We start from the raw sequence: 15349 nt of genomic DNA, 5'->3' as shown, positions 1-15349 counted from the left end.
CCGAGTCGACTATTTCCATTACGCCTAAAACAATGCATTAATAGACCTACAATATACTGCATCGCATTTTTTTACAAAACAACTTCAGCGTCTCATTTTTAATTAATTCTATAAAAGTAACACGACTAACAAACACAAAATTACATTAAATCACTATAAAACACCCAAATTAAATCTCGTAACATTGACGTGTGTCCACAGAATATGGCCTTCTTCTTATTCTGTGCGTGTGTCAAATTTCATTTCACAAAACGCACAACTGCCCTGTGATGGCGCTGTAGATGTTGGCTTCATAAATTTGACTTTCCTAGCAATCCAGTTATTTTTTCATCCAAGGTCGTAAGTTGTATATACAGGGTGGAAGCTCTCAAGGTATAGGTATAATTTGGTATTGCCATTTAAACAATGATATTGCACACCCTAACAATATTGCTCGCATTGTCCTTTGTGATCATAATACAAACGCACCGCGACAACACCATATATACAAAATGTGAAACAAATTTACTCAGTCCTTAGTCCGGGAACATCTACAGCCGAGTCGACTGTTACTATTGCGCCTAAAACAAATGCATTAATAGACCTAATTAAAATGAAGACCCTCAACTTTACTTACTGATTTTTTCTGTTATTCTGCCAGCAATTAAATTAACCGCACCACATAATACCAAATAAGGTAAACATAAGTCCAAATTTGAATGGTGTAAATCCATGTAAAAAAAGAATAACAACAATTACATAGGAGTCTATTATTATACCACTGAATTGCACCAATCGGATCCGCCCACCACGCCCTCTTCACTGTTGGCTGCGCTGCTGCACCTGTTTAGTAGACAAATAAAAGATGGAAAAAAATTTGATACTTTATTATCAATATAATTTATATACTTCCACCCAAATATACAGACGTGATTAATGTAATCAGTACAATAGGTAATTTATTAATAATCACATGTGCAACATGACCAATTTCTTATATATCAAATATGATCGCCAAGAGTAATAAATTAAACAGGATAAGCATAAATAACAAATATTCAATTAAAATTTGACAAGACTAGATCTGGAGCGTGCATAAATTCGTAAAAACATTAATGAGTCAATATAGTCGTCCGCCAGTTCTACTCTCATGTCATAATAAAACTTTTACGTACACGTACAATGGTAAAAACAATGACACAGCCTAAACCATATATTGCAAATTTGATAAAACTCGAAATATGCCGTACCGTTACATACGACGGCTTACTTACTCATCATCGCATATATTAAACTTTTCATACGCAGTGTCTTTATAAAAGCAATTAATTAGAACACACCACCGTCATGCGACAGTGCCAACAGACGTAATGCAATTAACAATTCTTTAAAAATAAGAATAAATAATTAAGGTTAAGGGTTATCAGCTTAATACATAACAATAAAACATCTTCGCCCGTTAATGGTTGAACTCCGAGTTCAAATGAACACTTTTGTCAGTCAGGCGTAAGTACCTAAGAGTCTCGAATAACTTTTAAAAAAAAAGTTCAAGATTGCTCTCGAATCCAGCTGCAGAGGTCACTCGTATAAAATTACTTTAAAATGATGAGATAAATATTTGCATTTTCAAACAAATGCATACTAAAAAGAAAATATCAACTGACAGTATTGATATACCAATCACACACAGTATGATAAAAGACTTAACCACATGCAAAGCCATTCATTTCTAAAAATTCAGAGACCATTTTTGTGCACAACACTTAGTGTAGTCCCAGATTCCAATAAAACTGGAAATTAGATCATCAAATTTTTTTTAAACTTGATTCGTGGGAGCCAGGTTTTATTTCGGGTTTTTTGCCGAAACTGCGCATGTCATGACGTGTATAAAGGACTAAGGAAGGGGGGGGGGATGTCAAAACTAAACCCATTGGGTTGAATTTACTTCTTAAAGTCGTCCTCGCTGCTCCAGCCCGTCTCCTGTTCCTCGAGCTCCTCCTGCCAGCGCAACTCCAACTCGCGCATGTCGTTTGCTATGTCCTCCTCGTACATCGCCTCCTCCGTCATTCCGAGACCGGCGCTTCCGTTTCGGTAGTGGTTCATCGCTTGGTTGAGAGACGAGACGATTTTATTCTAAAAAATTCCGATCGTCAAATATTTTTTTAGGCTAAAGTCGAGTGCTGCCAAACAGGCGAAAGAGGTGCAGTTGTAAAAATTCTGTCCAATTAAAATTTGTTTTACAAACAAATACAAGTTGGCAGATCTGACAAAGGATCTTAATAAAGTCACTAGATATAGAAAGTACCGCAATCATCCGCCATTTTTGGGCAAATTTGCTGCCAACTTAAAAAAATTGACAAATAAAATCTGAATAGCTGTAATTTTTTATAACCTAACCTCATAGTACTGTCATGTTTTATAAAAATATATACAGATATCTCCAAACAGGTGGAACAATCCCTAACATTAAAGTTACTAGAATCTGGTAACTTCCGCCATTTTTGGGCAAAAATCAAGCGTTCTCTCTCTAACACACGAGCCCAATGGATTGCGGTACTTTCTATATTTAGTGACTTTAGATCTTAAACTAATGCAGCGCCACCTGTACATCAGTCCACTCACCAAACACGCCTCCTTCTGTTTCTCTTGAATGCCCTGCTCGATTAAGTGCAACTCCTGGGTCAGCCGATCGCCCTCGCTCAAGCTCGCGACCCCTTGCGTTGCCAACTTTAAATCGTCCAGCTGCCTCTCCAAGTTGCGAAGTTGCATTTTCACCCTCTGCGACTCGGCGAGCAGCTCCTTCGAGGGATCCTGCATTCTCTGTATGATGACCTGCGGTGAACCTGAGCGCCAAAAAAACTTACTTTTAGGTTTGGAAATCGGAGAACAGATCAAAATTGAAATAATGATCTGACACAACAAAATATAAACACAATTCCGTCCTGATTGTGAAGCGTTATGGGCAGCATTCTGCGCAATTTTGTTCGAAGTAATTTTAATATTCCTGAAGGAGCCGACCTAACAAACAATATATCAGTAATTTATTATGCGAAATTTAACATTTTTTGTATTTCTTTTTGAGTCGAACCAATACTTTAAATCTCGTAACGCAGCACCCGTTTTCCGCATTGACGTTCAGACTCAAAGTTATACACACACCGTATATTTGTGGAGTAGACCAGCTTTGCTGAACATCCGGTATCTAGAAGCGTTTCAAGTTGGGCACTTCGTTACTAAGTAGTTTCTGAATTTTTTTATGTGCTCTAGGAGACGAGGAGTAAGCTTTGTGTGGTCTCATTTTGTTTAATTGTTTGTCATACCGTGGATATTTAAATTGTTTTTATCGCCTCCGATTGCGCCGCTTGGCCTCACATTTCAAGAAAAAAGGCTGGACCTCCGAATTTGGAGATTTCATTCCGACTATTTGGATAAGTATAATTAACCGTAATTACATGAATCGATTACAGTAACAACCTCCGATTAAGTCGAGATTACATCCGTTAGGTGCGCTCTTAAAAAACCTAAAGTTTGACATCGGTCCCATATTTTTCCGATGTCGGCGATCTTTTTACTTTTGCATCGTCGCAGTTACGTTTTGTAAGTATAGAAATTTGGAGCTCTGCCGTAAATTTACTTTTGCAACAATACCGTATTTAAATCTTTTTGCCTTTTGCATTAAGTTACCGCGTCGTTTTCATTGGAATTCATTCAGGCACTCACATTTAGCCTACTATTCAGTAATCCGGATAATACACTAATTCGAATACACCTCTTGCATTTAATTGTCCGGATTAAAGAGAAAGAGAAAGAAAAAAGTACATGCTTACTGTATTGAGTAGCATTTTTATTACGAATACGATGCACGGCACGGCAACAAAAGTTGGGAACTGTTGACACGGTGTTAACAAACAAGTTTTCAAAGAATTTAAAATGTGCACAGTGCAACAATCGACAACACTTCCAAGTATTTAAAGTGTACACAGTGTGATTATACAATGAACTGCAGACCAAAGTAGAAAGTTAGAAATATTAGCTGTCAAAGTAAAATTAGCGGCAGCTAATCTAATGAGTTGCAGTAAACACCATCCGATTAAGTTGCGAGTGGTCTCAAAAGAAGTGCTCTTAATTAATTTGAATGACCAATTACAGATTTTTAGGACGTCCGCAAGCCGCCCAATTAATTAAATTCTGTTCCACTAATTTTAAGAGGGAGGGGGGATATTGTTTCGCTTTCCTGCGTTTACTTTCCCGTCGACACCGCTAATTAATTTGTTTTAGACCGATTCGTGAAGCTGCCGTTGGTTTACCCAAGGCTTGCGAAACCCTTCCGCAAACTACTACCGCCGACCTTGACCAAGGGCAAGGCCGTATTTACGGAGTGGCGCTCGAGTACGTCCGTTCGCTGACGTGATTTATTTACAATAATTTGTATATTTATTTAACGTTCGCCGGCTCTGCTATTTCCTATATAAATAAAAATGAATCTTTGTCGGTCTGTCTGTCTCTTATACCTGCCTAAACCGTTCATCCGATAGCGATAAAACTTTGGGAAACGGTTGGACGTATGCCCGCGAAAGTTTTTGAGTTAGTAAAACACTTTCCGAAATTACCACGGGAACGGAAAAAACGCGATTTTACGATTTACAAGAGACATTTAGAACGTAGGTTTCTTCGAAGGCGTTAATATTGTACCTAGAAAGAGCTTCCCGAAGTTCCCACGGAAACGGGTACGGGGAAACGAAGTTCGCCATCTTCGTAAATAACAAAGGTGGCATATAGCACACTTGTGCTTGTGTAGTATTTTTGGTTATCTTTCATGGGCAAAACAAAAGTCAGTGGCGTACTTGTGCATGGTCACGGGGGAAAAAATGTTCACCCTGTATCTGCACGATTTATATAATATTAAAACGTACCTATAGTAACGTATCCGTCGCCGATGCCGGAGCCCGCCGACGTGACGTAGGTGGGCGCGATTCCGCTCTGATGGTACGCTTGAGGATTGCCATAGTACCAGGGCGTGACGGGACTGGGTGCGGACACGGGACGACGCACCTGCACAACGGGTTGTGACCTCGAAAACTCGCCCACTCGAGTACTTACCATCGAGGTGGAAATTGGCGGCTCACGAAACTGCGTCGAGACCTGGTTCGTGGGTACATTCTCCTTGTGCATCCTCGAAATCGGGCCAAATTTGCTCACGCATGGCGCGTCGTAGGGCACGTACTCGTCGTCCTTCAGTATCGAGTCGGACCGCACAAACGTCGGTCCCGAATTGATCTGACCGGTCCAGAACGTGTACGGCGAATCCAAATCGTACGACTCTTGCAGCGCCAGGTTCGTGGCCGTGTTCGAAATCGTAATCGCCGCGTTCTTTCCGACCACCTTTTCCAGTTGGGAGATGACCTCCTGCTTTCTCTGCTGCAGCTCGGCCAAACTGGTCAGGCTTCGGTTCTTCGATATCTGTTGCAAATTCGTTTGGTTCTTATTGATCTGATCGGTGGAAGGCAAATGGTGTAAAATTCGAAAATGGAAAAGTGCCAACTTACCATTTGATCCCAATTGGGCCGTCTCGCGTACTCGATCGTCTGCTGATTAATCGGCGCGGTGGTGGCGTAATCCGGTTGGGGCGGATAAAATTGACCGCCGTTTGTGAGCACCACGTTCTGAGGCGTGTTTCCGTATATTTCCGGATAACTTGACGCGTTCGTCCCGTACAATTGCGGCGTGGAATAGTGCGAGTTATTCGAAAAGCTCGGGTTGTAAGGTACATCGTAGTTGATTCGCGGGAGCGAGACTACGGCCGGTATTGGAACGGGACTTACTGTAGTTGCCGTGTTTGCTATTGGATAGTAGTCTTCTACTTGATTATACGAGCGTTCGGTTGGAGATTGACTGTCTATGTGCTCTCTCGAAGTGCCATTGCGTACGACGGATTTGCGATTCTTTGCACGATACCTAGACGTAGATCTACCATAATTTTCAATATGCCGCATCGTAGTGTAAAGAATAGACTAGCCAGACTTTTTGGAAACAACACATTTACTGGAAGTCTAAATTTTTAACATCGAAATGTACATTTAACTTGTAAAGAAAGCGCTCGGGAGGTACGCCAATAAGATACCATTGTAGAGTAACTTACTTATAACTGGCCCACATTTTTTTTTTGAAAGTTTTAACATGTTTACTGCTGCTGACAGTAAGGCCAAAGAGTGCCTGTAGGAAGTTGACCTAGGCGGAACTGCGTCTATTATAATAAAGTAACATTATTCTGTAAGTGGGACCATTGAACCTCCACCGCCGGCCATTTCACCCTGTAATACCAGTCCGCGTTTCCGTGGCCGATCGGTGTCGAGTACTGCCATTTATGCGTTCACTCGTAGTAAACCGCCGATTAAAGGCTCAGTCCACGAGCACGTCGGTAAATATAAAATGGCACACAAGGTCCATTTGAAAAAGCGCAACTTTGAGCTAAGTATACCTCGAAAACCGTGCAAAATAGAAAAAAAATATATGGGTCCCTTACGCACTATTACGAACTATTTTTATTAGCATTCGCCGTTTGGTAATTTTTATGCTCGAGTGTTGTGAGAATGTAGTTAGGGTTGATTTTTAAAGAGGCGCGTGTAAAAATTTCCTTTCCCGTAGCCGAAAAAAAGTTTTTCCAGTACAGTACAGTAATATTGTAGGATAAAGTAAGCCAGGGGGCGTTTTATTTGGCTATGAGGAGCCACCCTGTAGCATATTTCAATTATTGTTAATAACGTTAAATGTGGTTGTTTATTAGAGATTAAACGTAATGTCGATCATATTTGATTTTGAGGTCGATTTTGTTTTGTATAAGAATTATTGGTTATTAATATTAATAAATAAATAAATAAAATAAATAAATCTCCGGTCTTAGATAAGAAGTTGTGTTATCGCGACGTAAGCTAATTAGTTTATAAGAAAACAGGTGCAGTTTATGGTTCGACAACGCATTAATTTATTTAGGAAGTGGCGGTGGAAGTTAAAACCAAAGGGATCTTGTTTTAAAGACAAAAGGCGGACATTAATCGTGTTTTTTTTGTGGTGTACGTTTGAAACATAGCCGTTTGGGTGTTAGTCTAAGCGGTACACAGAAAAATCTGACGAATAATGCAGAAAGCATGCCGTTTGGCATGGTGGATTTTTATGTCCAAAAGAACGATTTGGCCTGCAGCACCCCCTTCCCCCACCATGTGGAACCAATATGGCGGCTATTTAAGAACCAATATGGCGGCTATTTAAGAAAAAATCTGTTTCTGACTAAAAATATACAGGGTGGGGCAGAGAAACATCCCTACTTTTGAGGTGGCATTGTCAGTAGTGGGGACATGTTGGAGGAGTGGGGGTAGGTTCGAATGACACTGTGGCCACGGAATTTTCCGATAGTAGCGCTGTCAGTTGTAGACATGGCTTGGTCGAATGAGCAACGCGCTTTTGCTGTCGAGACGTATTTTTCTCAGAATAAGTCTATTGTTACAGTGCAGCGTGCGCTGCGAACTCGTTATCGGATTCCTCCTCGCAACCGCAAATCCGTTTTTTTGTGGGTGGAAAACTTCCTTGCATGTGGTAATGTAGTGAAAAAGGAGAGTTGGGGCTCAAAGGACCGTCCGTACTGCGGAAAACAGTGACCGTGTACAGTAGTGTATTGACAAAGAGGGACATCACTTGAATGATGTGGTGTTTAAAACAAAGTAAAATTATTATTAAAATTAACTTCCAACTGTACCCTTCTGATGACTCAATAAAGTTTTGTTCTAACATTTTTCGTTTTTTTTTAAATTTACCTTCAAAGTTAGGGGTACTTCCCTGCCCCACCCTGTATATTTGTATTTCAAGGATGGCATGCGAGTAATGTTTTAAAGATAATTGGAGGTCGCTGATTTCAAATCTGAGGTCAAAATGTAATAAATTTAAGTTTTAATTAGTTTTATCCTTCATGGTACTCTAATGAAAGGTCTCAACGAAAGGAATTAATTTCTACCAACCATAGCCCTCCTCCTCGACCTCTTATAGTGATCGGGTATATTCCCTTATACCTCAAGAACGGATTGTCGGAAGAGGGCACTCACAAAGGGCGATTGAGACGTCTGCAAGAAATATATCCATTGGTGATGTCAAAACAAAAGCTATTTCGGTTAAAAAATGCGCTTTATCTGCACAAGAGTTGGCCACAATTTATACTTGTTTAATTTTGATAACACTGTTTGGTTTTGATGAAACATACGCTCAGCTCAAGCGGCTCTGCCACCTCGACTCGCTCTGATTTGTAACGGTCCATAGCTCGGCTTCGCCTCGCACTTTTCACAGTTCAACAAAGAGAATTTTTCAGTTTCCGTTGTGGTACGGTAAGAAAATGATATTGAGCAGACTGACTTGACAATTTTTTTGAATTTGTGAGTAATATTTTTGATTTTTTGGAAACATCATCTATACAAAGTGAGTTTTTTGTGAAATTTTTGATTCAACTTGTTGAATCCAGATCTCCATATAATTTTACATAAGATTTTTAAATTTTGGTAACAATTTTTGGTTTTGATGAGACATACGCTCGGCTCCGGCGGCTTTGCCGCCTCTCCTCGCTCTGATTTGTAGCGGTGCATAGCTCGGCTTCGCCTCGCACTGTTCAACAAAGACAATTTCTCAGTTTCAGTTTTGGTACGGAATATTGAGCAGACTGATTTGACATTTTTTTTGAATTTGTGAGTAATATTTTATTTTTTGGAAACATCATCTATCCAAAGTGACTTTTTTTGAAAATTTCGATTCAACTTCTTGAATCCAGATCTGCACATAATTGTACATAAAATTTTTTAATTAACACTTTTTGCTTTTGAGGAGACATCCGCTCGGCTCCGGCCTCGCCTCACTCTGATTTGTAAAGGTGCATAGCTCGGCTTCGCCTCGCACTGTTCACTGTTCAACAAAGACAATTTCTCAGTTTCAGTTTTGGTGGGGTAAGAAAGAAAATGATATTGAGCAGACTAAATTGACAATTTTTTTTAATTTGTGAGGGATATTTTTGTTTTTTGGAAACATCATCTATACAAAGTGACTTTTTTTGAAAATTTCCATTCAACTTGTTGAATCCAGGTCTGCACATAATTGGACATAAGATTTTTTAAATTTTGGTAACACTTTTTGATTTGATGTAAGGGTCCATAGCTCGCCTTCGTCTCGCAAATCGCGCATAACGCAAAATTTTTTCTCCTCTCCTTGGCCCTCTACGAATTTTTAAACTAAAGATAGTTTTACTTTTTATTAGTAAAATGTATTTTTTTACAAAATCAAAATTCTAATTATTTATCCAACAATTATTTTATGATTTAGATCGACATTAAAACAAAACAAAAATATATTAACTGGAAGAGTATTTTTATAATATTTAAATGAGTAATTAGAGTGTAAATTGCTTGAATTTTGATTTTTTTGACGCAGATTTGAAATCAGCGACCTCAAATTATCCTTAAAACATTACTCGCATGCCATTCTTGAAATATAAATATATATTTTTTAGTCAGTGACAGTTTTTTTCCTAAATGGCCGCCATAATGGTTCCACAGGGTGGGGGAAGGGAGTGCTGCGGGTCAAATCGATCTATTGGACATACACATCGTTTATGGCAAGTGGCTTGCTTTCTGCATTGTTGGTCAGATTTTTTATATGTACCGCTTAGACTATGTTGGGCGTACTGCCATAGGTATGTTTAATTGTACAGTTGTGCAGAAGAAAGGTAGGCAGAGAAGTGAGGTTCTGAAATACCATTCAGCTTCGTTTTTTGTGTTACGTGGTAGTGCGCCTGTTTGTTGAAAAGCGCAATTTTGCCCTGATTATTTAACTTTATTTATTTAAATTTAATTTGTTTAAGCAATCGCTTGTTGCGTGTTACCTGGCCCTGGGTGCCTATATTTTTTTGCAATTTCTTTAATTGATTTTTGTCGAATAAATTTGTTCATCTGTAAATGGTTAGTTTTGTGATTAATCGAGCCCAAATTACGACTCAGATAGAAGTTCTCAAGTTAAATATATAGGCGGATTTCCAAAAAAATATCAGATATCGCACAATTTAGTTTTCCTTTTCTCTGTAAAGTCGTCTCACTATTCTACTCTTTACATTATGGTGGCAGCTCCTAAACTAATTGTAGAGAAAGGCACTTACTTTTCAAGTTCCTCATTAGAGTGCGCAAATGTACAATTGGAACCGCGCGGGCAGCTGCCCCTCAACGTGAGATCGCGACACATGCTAATTTTGTACTTCGCATGCTGCGAGTGGGCGGAGTCCTGCAGTTTACGGCTGCCGTGCTGATGAATGAAGTCGACCAATCCCGCCACCACTTGCTTGACGGCGAGCAAAACCTCACTGCACTCTTTCCACAATGGTATCGAGGACTCTACAAAGTTGCTACGTTAAAAAAAGCGTAAGCGCCGATCGAGCTTACCTGGACTAGGATCAATTCCGGCAAGAAGTTCGAGATGAGGTCTCAGGATCGATAGCTTTCCAGGATCGCCCGTTCTCTGTAAGGCGATTACGAGCTCCTGAACCGACTGGGCGAACGACTGTGGCGTTTGTAACTTATCGATGATGCTCTGCATGTGCGACTTATGAGCGGTGTCGCCGTAGAGCAAGGCCGACCACTGATCGGGCGCAATTCGCAGGCCGGCCTCGGTCGCGATCTGTACAATTTGGGCGTCGTGCTCGCGACGCAGCGCCTCATAGGTGCGAAACTCCTCTTTTAATTGCATTAATGACGAATCACCCTCACGCTTCGAAACCTGAAAGGGGGTACATCAGTTACAGCGGGTCGTTTGGGATAAGGAGTTTTATTGTTCGTTTCATAATGAAGAAGAAGATTATGGTGTGCCCTTAAATATTGGAGACGAAGTTGCGAGTTTCGCGACGGTATTTTTTTACGCTAAATTTTCGGGCAGTCAGCCCTATTTTTTAATTGAACACGCAGTTCGTCACTAGTTTGGTATTATAAAGCAAAGTGAAGTTCAGAAGTTGTCATCATTTGTATGTGAGTTAAGTGCGCCTAGTATCGCAACCTTTTACGACCAGATTATTTTAAGAAAAAGAGTAATTTTAAGATTCCGTATTTTTATTTGTAGACCGCCGGCGTACGGGGTATGCAACGGAAGCTTGTTGGTACAGTAATAGAAGAATTTTTAAATCTACAAAAAACTTGAAAAATTTAACAAGCTTCCGTTACAGCACCCCCTTCTTATTTTTAAAAGCAAAACAAATTTGAAAAACAAGTTAAAAATAAACGGAAATTATCCCAAAATTATTTCGCTTATCTGACATTGTCAATCGATTAAATGTGTGTCTATTCAAATTCATTGTGCGACCCAGAGATAGTATTCATGTCAGATTTTTCTTTTCTTGCCCAAGAATTATATTATGGAGAAATTAAAAAGTCTGTTTCCATTTGATTTATTTTGAGCTAGCTGGAAAGAAGTTTTGTGGGTGGCCTAGTGACCGCATGCCATTTAATACAGCAATATTTAACCATTTTTTCAAGCAAGACTGACTAATTTGACTATTTAAAAAAGTAATAAAAGAACTTGGTTAATTAATTAATTTAAATCTCGCTTTTGATGAATAAATAAAACTGTACAGTGATTAATACATCTAAAGTCTAAAGGTCAAAGATCAGACCATCGACTCGGGCCCGAGCTCTTAACTTACTTTGAAACATGACGCTCTGTAAAGTAACTGAACCACATGCCCGATACTTGTCTTCGAGGCTTGAGGAAAGTGAGGCTCCAACCTCTGCACAACGAACATCACCAAAACCTTCCTAGACAGAGCCGAACCGTCTTCCAGCGCCAACAGCACCAGCTTCAACACCTCCTCTTGCATGGCTACAACAAAAACGGTTACCGCCACACGCACGACGGACCCGACTCACCCGGCCCCAAAAACTGACAACCCCTCGCCCGAACGGCCGCCCACAAATTCGCCGACAGCTGCTGGGGATTCTGATGTTGCAATATGAGCTCGGTGACGGTACGTTCCCCGAGCGACCGTGCCGCGCGCATGGCTCGCACGCGGCCCTCGTCCTCGACCAGCTGGCAATTGATCAGCGTCACCAGCTTTCTCTGCATCGGCCGCGACAGTATGCTGGCGCTCGCGTTTCCGTTCGAGAACGGTTTCAAGTAGATGGCGAGCTCCTCGACGCATTTCTTCGCGGAAACGTAATGCGGCAAGTTCTCCTTGGGCACCACTTTGAGATCGACGTAGTCCTCGGCGTCTCCCTTACTTGTCGTGGCCCCGACGAGTTGTAGCAGCGCAGAGTTTACGGGAAGACAGTCTATGTCTATACTTATTGTTGTCTGATCGAAAGGACATTGCTTTCTGTGCAGATTGGAGAGGCATGTTTTACAAATCGTGTGCCCGCAACCGAGACTGATCGGGCTTCTCTGAAGGACGTCAAACTCGTTACAACATACCGGACAAGACAGGAACTCCGTCCACTGTGGAGCCTGAATTGGCATTCTGCAATATGAGAAAATATGGTTGAGTTTCCTTTGTTGTCCAGGAGTTTCCTTATCATAATGTTGTGGTTTATGGATGAAAAATAAATACGAGGACGTTGTCACGTACTTCATAATGAAAATAAAGATGATGACACTTATGGAAGTGCCACCTAGGCAAGTATTGCAAACGCATCTTGGTAACTACACAGCGAGAGATTTATAACGAATTGTTTATTTATAGATAGTTAAATGTGCAAATAAATACTACCTTGAGTAATTTACGGCGACACATTACATTATATTAAACTGACAGGCATCACAACATATTTGTTGTGAAATTGCCTTATGAGAACTTCTAGAAACGTCAATGAACGTCAAATGATGACAAATGTGATTAGTCATACTTGCCATTATTCCTACAAAATCGAGCTGCATATTTTATACCAAATGATATTTGCGATATATAGCGTGCTTCAGAACTAGAGGGCGGGCAAGTGCAAGGTTGTTTAAAGTCACTAGATATAGAAAGTACCGCAATCATCCGCCATTTTTGGGCAAATTTGCTGCCAACTTAAAAAAATTGACAAATAAAATCTGAATAGCTGTCATTTTTTATAACCTAACTTCATAGTACTGTCATGTTTTATAAAAATATATACAGATATCTCCAAACAGGTGGAACAATCCCTAACATTAAAGTTACTAGAATCTGGTAACTTCCGCCATTTTTGGGCAAAAATCATGCGTTCTCTCTCTAACACACGAGCCCAATGGATTGCGGTACTTTCTATATTTAGTGACTTTAAGGTTGTTTTATTAGAAAGGTTGTCTGGTAACTCTATACCAATAGAATGCTTGCATTTTGAAGGCGCGAGAACGTCATCCAGAATTCACATTTAAAATTGCTCATAAGTTAAAATGCTAATAAAAGAGGTAAAAAACTTAGTTTTTGCAGTATATTTTTGGATTTATATGGGTATTTGTATATAAGGGTGGATCTTATATTGAAAATCTTGGAAGTTTATCGACTTCCACCTTTGAAAGCAATCAAAGTATTGAAAAAATGAGTGTGGTGCGTAAGCTGTTTTACATTGCACGAGGACTTGTGAAAATGTAATCAAATTAATTTTAATTCCGCGTTCTACAAAATAGGAACCACCCCTATGTACCAATACCTAGCCTTTGGGAATTAAAACTCTAAAAATTCTTTAGCGGATGACGCCAAATAAAATGCTGTTCCGTTTTATGGAATATGTATATTTATAGTATGTACAAAATGGTAACCGAGGTGCACACGGTTAGCTCTGTCGTTGGGGTGAACCCAGATGCAGGTCTTCTGACATGGAGTGTGGCGCGAGGTCGAGCTGGCAAGGCGACCTGGTTCTGCAGATGGAGAGCTTTTTGTTTCTTGAAGTGCAGTCGAAGCAGAAATTGCGTTGCACTTTGCAGATTTCGTGGCTCTGCTTTTAAACGTTTGCGGCCAAAGACGCTACGCTTTCATCGGTTGGCCGTTTTGACCAATGAGGGCGCAGCACGTTTTAGTTTGCTGCCGGATGTGAAACATTTTCTCACCCATTCTTTAAGAACGGTAGGGTCCTTGGGAAACGTAAAAACCGAGATTTTATTTACACCAGGATGAGGAATTTTAGTGTTACCGCCACTCATCTAAAAAAATACTTAATTATAACATACAAAAGTACATATAATTGATGAACTAACCTTTCAATCCACGGCTATGAAAACCCACAAAATTCACAAACTAAATGTTTTTACGAGTATATTGCACCAAACAGGTATCTACAGCTAATATATATCCTTATGCACTTCAAAATTCAACAAATTTTAAACAAATAAACTATAACTCAAGAAAAATAAGTACCCGCGCGACTACAAACTACAAACAACGTCGAACGTCAATGTCTGAATTCTCGATGACGTATACATTCCCTTCCTCCCGCTTCCGCCCACATAGTTACCAGGTAACCTTTGAAATAAAATAACCTTGGGGCAAGTGGGCATTCTACCGTGTGTAAATTCGTCTATGTTGGCAATATCGTAAACGTGGCAACCGCACATTTGTAAGTTTTGTAAAATAATCACTTTGTATGAAAAATGACTTCGTATGATGAATGGCATTAACAAGTAATGAAGTGTTTAGTTTACATAACCTCAATTTTTCCAAAATGTAATTCAAAATGAGCGTGGCGGAAAAACTGAAATCGTACGAAAACTTTATCGAAGAAAAGCTCAAAAACGACTTAAAGGAACTCGAAACTGCGCTAACGAAAAAGAGCGACGATTTCAAACTATGGCAAGAGTTGAAGAACTCCCTTGTACATTTAAAGGAGGCGAAAGATGACGAACTGAACGTTACCTTCGAAATGGGACTGGGAGTATTCATTGGTGCAAGAGTGGAAGAGAGGGAAAAGGTGATCGTGAATATCGGATGCGATTGTTACCTGGAAATGTATTACGATGAGGCGATTAAGTACGCCGACATACGTATGAAGTATTTAACTAAGGAGATCGAGTTCTTTCGACAGCAGGCCGTTAACGTCAAAGCCCATATTAAGCTAGTATTGCTGGCGATGAACGAATTGAAAGAGTAAACATGTACTTTAATAAATTGTACCTGAATTCTTACAAACTAATGTCTTATGATTGTTGCATAATTTGCAATTAAAATGCATGCAAAATGTACACTGGTCACATTTAAGCTTTGGAAATGTGCACCAACTGATAAAGTCATAGATAAATCGTACAAACTTGATGTCCCCTAAAATAGAGATCTTAGTTCCAGGCCCTTTCTGTTTATAGTGACCTCCCTCCCCTTGCATGCTTTCCAGAACTTTATGTTTGCTACCAGAGC

At 39.9% G+C, this 15349-nt stretch overlaps 2 protein-coding genes across 7 annotated transcripts; one reads left to right on the top strand and one right to left on the bottom strand.

Annotated features, from left to right (window-relative positions):
* Window positions 1–83: 83 nt before the first annotated feature.
* Window positions 84–12880, bottom strand: LOC116180705 (roquin-1). Of its 6 annotated transcripts, none has more exons than XR_004147157.1 (12): window positions 12608–12695; window positions 11913–12499; window positions 11690–11865; window positions 10440–10773; window positions 10160–10391; window positions 5526–5946; window positions 5080–5469; window positions 4893–5031; window positions 2602–2822; window positions 1155–2112; window positions 617–822; window positions 84–560 (listed from the first exon to the last, which is right to left on the bottom strand). XR_004147157.1 is itself a non-coding variant. In XM_031500824.1 (10 exons), the coding sequence occupies exons 2-10, from the start codon at window positions 12496–12498 to the stop codon at window positions 1921–1923; spliced, it is 2691 nt and encodes an 896-aa protein (XP_031356684.1). In that variant the 5' UTR covers window position 12499; window positions 12749–12880; the 3' UTR covers window positions 852–1920. The 6 variants fall into 6 exon arrangements, 4 of the variants coding, with proteins under 4 accessions (XP_031356684.1, XP_031356683.1, XP_031356686.1 ...); XR_004147158.1 differs by having other exon boundaries at window positions 1254–2112; XM_031500824.1 differs by lacking the exons at window positions 84–560; window positions 617–822; window positions 12608–12695 and adding an exon at window positions 12749–12880 and having other exon boundaries at window positions 852–2112.
* Window positions 12881–14675: 1795 nt separating this feature from the next.
* On the top strand, window positions 14676–15089 carry LOC116180030. Its single transcript, XM_031499854.1, has one exon. It carries the CDS (start codon window positions 14676–14678, stop codon window positions 15087–15089), a length of 414 nt encoding a protein of 137 aa, XP_031355714.1.
* The last annotated feature ends 260 nt before the right edge of the window (window positions 15090–15349 follow it).

The sequence above is a fragment of the Photinus pyralis genome, unplaced genomic scaffold (genome assembly GCF_008802855.1).
Source record: "Photinus pyralis isolate 1611_PpyrPB1 unplaced genomic scaffold, Ppyr1.3 Ppyr1.4_LG9, whole genome shotgun sequence".
Taxonomy (NCBI): Eukaryota; Metazoa; Arthropoda; class Insecta; order Coleoptera; family Lampyridae; genus Photinus; species Photinus pyralis.
Note: the sequence above shows the minus strand (reverse complement) of the source record. Positions and strands in the feature narration are given on the sequence as shown.